The sequence below is a fragment of the Mus pahari genome, chromosome 2 (genome assembly GCF_900095145.1).
Source record: "Mus pahari chromosome 2, PAHARI_EIJ_v1.1, whole genome shotgun sequence".
Lineage (NCBI taxonomy): Eukaryota > Metazoa > Chordata > Mammalia > Rodentia > Muridae > Mus > Mus pahari.
In genome coordinates, this window is record NC_034591.1 from 63,049,411 (window position 1) to 63,055,721 (window position 6,311).

General features: G+C 39.6%; 1 protein-coding gene across 1 annotated transcript in view; it reads left to right on the forward strand.

Annotated features, from left to right (window-relative positions):
- The first annotated feature begins 1,479 nt into the window (after positions 1–1,479).
- LOC110316796 overlaps positions 1,480–6,311 on the forward strand; it is a 22,923-nt gene continuing 18,091 nt past the window's right edge. Inside the window, exon 1 of the mRNA XM_021191208.1 lies at positions 1,480–1,672. Coding sequence (XP_021046867.1) covers positions 1,480–1,672 — 193 coding nt within the window. The remainder of the gene's footprint in view (positions 1,673–6,311) is intronic.

Sequence of the window (6,311 nt, forward strand, 5' to 3'; positions counted from 1 at the left end):
TTTTGTTCCATTCTTGATATTAAAATGCTTCGCAAAAGGCAATTTCTTTCAAATAGCTATGAGAATTCAATTTACATTACAAAGAAAAAAAAACATGTTAGGAGAATGGAGCAGCTTACCTAAAGCCATAAGAGTTGGTAGCCAGGATTGGCATTTGACTTGTTATGTGTGTCTTTCTTTAACGACTGTCATAACCTTACTGACAACTCCTCTCTTGATGTCCCCGTGCCACTCTGCCCTCCTGCCCATGTGATGGCATCAGTACGAGGCTTCTTATCATATCCTTTCAAGGCTCAAAATGGATGGGAGAGAAGAAATGAGAGATGTAGGAAAGGGGGGATGGAGAGGAGTCATTAATCTTAGAGATCAAAGGGAGGTAAAATTCCCAGGAAGCGAGAGAGCTAGCTCTGTCACTTAAGTGTCTTTGGAAGCATGGCAAATTGAGGTCAGGTCACTAGGACCCATATAAATTTGAGGCATTGTGGTACATGTCTCCAAATGCACATATGTGCATAATTGCTTCATATAACCCTATTGCTTGTGGAAAAGAGGCAGGGAGATCTCCATATTTTACTGACTAGCTAGTCTAGCCAAAGCAAAAAGTTCCAGTTTGAGTAAGTAGCCTTGTCAAAAAACAAGGGAACAGTAAAGAAAGAAAGGTGTTAAAAACTGACAATTAAAGGTCCCATCTCCTAAGACCTCTTTTATTTCACATAATGACAAGTGTGTGTTGTGGGAAGACTTGGGACTTATTTTCTTAACAAATTCAAGAAATAATGATTTATCATTTTCATTTCTATTGTAGCTTTCTGATGTATTTCTTCTTCCCCATGAAGGATCACTAAGTCATTCTGCATGTGTATACATGCTGCATCCCTCTAGAGTGAGGAACTGTGAAAGAAGAGCCAAGAAGCACATTTTCTCCTTGAGAGGGGTTTAGATACTGGACAGAGTTTCTTAGCTGCACTAGGAAGATTAATTGTCAGAAAGTGACATTCTATACCCTTCTTCGATATTAGCCAGGGAGCTTGCTTCCATGTAATATAATTCTGGAGCCAGTTCAGCCTTTAAATGATTGACCCTCTCATTCAGAGGCATTGTTAAATTCCTCCCCAGAGCTGAGATGTAAAACTTTCCAGTGTTTATTCGTTTGTTTATGCTTCCCTAGTGGAAGACAAACATTATAAGTCCCTTCCTCGATGCAGGAAAATATAAAATCAGAAAGATGATTCTTCCCTTAAAAAAGAAACAGCTTTAATTGAAGAGTAGCAAGGCGATTTCCTGGAGGTAAAATACAAAGTATTTGTCTATTCCATTTCCGTTTTATAAATCCCTTCCGTATACTTATAAGAAAACTCAAATCTCAACCTAGTAAAGTAGACAAAAAATAAGGAAGAAAACACCTCTGTTTGAATAACTAATCATATGTGAAATAAATTTCACAAATTGCTTTGAACTTGAGGATGTTCTGCCCTTGGGATGGGGATGATCACTCAGTGTTTAACAGCTCTCTGCTGTGTTCAGCATGAAGAGCAAGGAATGCCCCTGTTGTCATTTTGCTCCAGCAAAAAATGTAACATCCTACATGTAAACCTTATCACTTGTGTCACAGTCTACGACTTACATTTCAGATATTTCCAGAAAGCATTAGACCACGATAATCGGTGGAATGGTAAGCTTGCAAATATCACCCTCATGATTCATTATCACACAAATCATTAAATGAACTTACTGTGTTTTAATCTGTACTGTATTCCAAGGTCAAGGACTTTAATAGGAGTGCACATAAAAAATTAGTAAAATTCTCAGTGTTGAGGAGGAACATGAGGTCTAGTTTTCCAGGCACTCCCTCCCATACCTGATCCTGTTCCCTTTCTTCCATTCCCATCTCTCTCCCACACATGTCCCTCTCTCTCTCTCTGTCTCCCATTATTATTTTGTTCTCCCTTATAAGTGGGATTGAAGCATCCTCACTCGGGCCTTCCTTTTTGTTAAACTTCTTAGGGTCTGTGATTTGTATCATGAACATTCTGTACTTTTTTGCTAATTTCCACTTATCAGTGGATATCATGACAGTGAATACATACCAAGAATGTCCTTTGGGGTCTGGGTTACCTCACTCAGGATACTAATTTCTAGCCTGCAAAATTCAAGATGTTCTTGTTCTTAATAGCTGAATAGTATTCCGTTGTGTAAATGAATTACATTTTCTGTATCGATTCTTTGGTTGAGGGACATCTGGGTTGTTTCCAGCTTCTGGCTATTACAAATAAGGCTACAATGAACATAATGGAGCATGTGTCCTTGTGGTATGGAGAAGCAAATCATGGAGGTGGGGCAGCAAGGCCTGACCCTTACAAATACTATGATGCACTTATGGCAGGACTCAGAGGCCCTACCAGCAGCTGACTGAGACAGATGCAGACACTTAACACCCAACTATTGGACTAAAGTCAGGGACCCCGATAGAGGAACTAGGGGAAGGACTGAAGGAGATAAAGGAGAGGGTGACTCCATAGGAAGACCAGCAGTATCAGCTAACCCGGGCTTCTGAGAGCTCCCAGAAACTGAGCTCCTAACCAGGCAGCATACACAGGGCTGGGCCAAGGCCACAGCCCATATACAGCAGAGGACTGCCTGGTCTGGCCTCAGTCAGAGAAGATGAGCCTAACCCTGTAGAAACTTGAAGCCTCAAGAAAAGCTGAGGCTGAAGGGGGTGGATCACCCTCTCAGAGGCAAGGAACAGGGGGAGTGGGATGAGGAAATGTAGGAGGAGGGACAGGGGAAGTGTGCAATGTTTGGGATGTAAGCAAATAAAATAATTAAAAAAAAACCACACATCCACTTCAGGATTATCCAAAATCTGTGTGCCTCTGTCATACTGAAACTTCCCAAGCAAGGAGGTAGCAAGTCTTTTTCTCAATGTTCAGGATCTCAGCTTCAGAAAGATTATGTCTCTTAACAGAACAGAAGTACTTTTTAAATTGAGAGTTTTGAAATTTCTTCTACATCCCTGCTAAGACCCAAATAACATCACTGAGGTGTCGGTTTTATTCTAAGGATATAGCTTGTTGGTTTCCTATGCTCTGCTTGGCATAGATTGCATCTTTCCCATGAGAAGACAAGCTCTTGATAGCCTGAAGTGTCTCTCCAGCAGCCCCCTTGGAACTTCTTTCTCTCACACACACTACAGAGAGGGAGCAACTTCTTTTCAAGTGTTTTTGCTCCTCCTTGTTCCATGGAGCATTCTGCTCTGGGAAATATACTTTGAAAGTTGAGCACTTTTGTCTGACACCCACATTGATTTTGGGCCACAGAACTTTTGAAACATGCTTTCCCCAAATAGAATTCAGGATCAGTGGGAGTTTTTAAAAAAAGGTGTACACTGGGAATTTTGTTGTGGTTATATTTGGACTTCAATATGCTTCATTGTTTTGAGAGAGAATGGAAACGCCCCAAATACACGTAAGTGTACCTGTTTCATGAAACTCTATTGCATTTGAAGGAGAATTTTTTCCTACCCTTATTTGGTTTCTTGGAAGTTAAAATGTAGAACTTCCATTAAAACTTCCAAAATAATCAAAAAAGAGAGTCTAAACCTTGGGAAGCTTTCAATATAATAGGAAATATCACACACACAACAACATGCGCGCGCACGCACACACACACACACACACACACACACACACACACGCACACACACAGTATGTGCATGTATTTCTAAGAATACTTATAAAATCATAGGTTTACCTGTTTCTTTTCAAGCAACCCAGTGTTACTTTTCAGTCCCTTGCTCTGCCTCTGCAATGCCTCACAACCTTTTTCCAGGTAAACTTTTCACCATTTTTCTCTTTCCCCTTTCACAACACTCATGCTCTACTCATATATGGAATTCTTACAGAAACCTCCCACAATATAAGGAAATAAATAAAACATTTTTAAAAATCACTTTTGCAAAAATTAGTTAATGTGAAGAATGTGTTCATTGAGAAATTAGTCATGTCTAAGTCCTACAGTGCTGATAACCAATGGAATTATACCTAACTTTTACTATTACTGTCTCAAAAGCAAAACACTTGTTGAATGCTTTTGGAATGCAAACATGGTTCTTGTTACTTAAATCTACAGAGGTTTAATTCACAAATCCACTACGGGGGTGGGGGCAGATCTATGAAAGAAATGAAACTAAAGAAATAGCTTTATACCCTTCTTCATTAGCCTTTAGTTACTCTGCTATTCCTCATCTCCTATATATATTACTCTCTCAGTTTCCTTTCTAAATGCATAAACAGTATTCATACCCATCCTTTCTCTGTGTGATAAGCTATGTATGTCTCGACACGATAGGGTAGTTACTCCATATAAAAGAACATGTGGTTCGTGGGAGGTAAATGAAGTTCACACTCTAAAATAGAGCTCCCAGTTTGAAGTCATAGGTTCTTGATAGCTGTGTGAGTTTACACACATTTCTATTTTGAGTACTAGGTAGCTGAGGAATAGTCTCATGGTATCCCTGGGCTATATGTAGTGAACTACTGAGTGAAACAAAACAAAAGATTGTTTCTATGATCTTAAGTTTTTGTTCTCTATTTCTTTATAACTGTATATGGAAGGATGGCATTAAAATGTTGGACAAGATAGCCAGGCAATGTTGTGGCTTTTCAGAGATGTTTTGACTTGAATGAGAAATGTCCAGGACAGGCTCATCTATTTAAACAATTGGTTAACTGTTGGTAGTGCTGTGTTAAGTGATTGAGAATGTTTACAATGAAGAGCTTTTCTGGAGGAACTATATCACTAGGGAAGGGCTTTGAGAGGTTCTAGCTTTGTTTAACTTCCAGTTCACTTTTTGTGCCTTGTATAGAAGAGATGTGTCCTGATCCATACATCTTCTTCAAGTCCTTTGCCTCTTTTATGGACTAACCTGCTGGAATAGTGATCTAAAATGAACTCTTTTTTCCATATCTTGTTTTTGGCCATGATATTTTACCACAGCAATAGAACATTAACTAATGCAAATGTGTTCAGAATATGTGTCTGATGTTTTGCTTATATTCAAGAAATACTAGCTTTAACTCCGGAATATTTCCTATCTGGTATCTTGATATTCCTCATGCTTTTAGATGCACCTAAGGCATTTTCAGGTCTTCTTCCTCTAAATCAATGGTCTATCTTGCTATAGCCAGGCACTATTCTTCATTAGATAAGAGAAATTATATATATATATATATATATATTTTTTTTTCTAATTAGAAGTTTATAAGATTCTTCCACTGCCTCTCCTCCACTCCCATCAGACTGTGAATCATACAGGCAAGCTTTCCTTCCCCCACCTACTTACCCTGTTCTCTGCTCCCTCTTGGCCAAACTAAGCTGCTCTGAGTAGCCTGCCATTCCATCAAAACCTCCATTTTCCTGCTGCCTCTGTTTTATCTTTATAAGACTCCTGAATCATGTAGGTATGCTTCCTTTCCCTCACCTATCTTCCCTGCTCTCTGAACCCTTTGGGACAAGTCAAGCTGCTCCATGCAGCCTGCCATTGCAAGGGGTCATCCATTTTTCTCCTACCTCTCTGTCCACCTTCATTGAACTTGAAGCTCCTGAACCATACAGAATTACAGGTCTGGAATGATACAGCCCAAGAATATCCATCAGAGGCCTGCCACAGCAGCACTATAGAAGTTCATGGCCCCCAACAGAAACTACACAATCAACAAGATTCTTCTAAACCACAGTTAATCCACAACAGCAAGCCCTGAATATCTTAACATGACCAAAACCAGGAGAAAATGACCGTAAATGCAATCATAAAGATGATAGAAGCCTTTTGAGAGGAAATGAACCAGAAAGGTCTTTCAATAGGAAACAAATCCCTTAAAGACATACAGGAAAATACAAGTAAATGGGTGAAGGAAATAAAACTGTGCAAGACCTGAAAGTGGAAATAGAAGCATTACAGAAAACACAAACTGAGGAATTTCTCGAAATGGAAAGCCTAGAACAGAAACAACAGATGAAAGCATCAACAATGGAATAGAGATAGAAGAGAGAATCTCAGGTGTGGAAAATACACTAGAAGAAATTGATATATCAGTCAATGAAAGTGTTACATCTAAAACAATTCCTGACATAAAATATCCAGAAAATATGGGATAATGTTTAAAGACTTAAGAATTACAGAAATAGAAGAAGGTCAAGAGTCCTAGTTCTAGGTCCCGCCCAAGGAGGGGTGTTCGCCTGGCAGCAGTCCCCTGGCTGATCCGGCACCGGCACATTTCCCCACACGAGGAGGGGTGTTCGCCTGGGAGTAG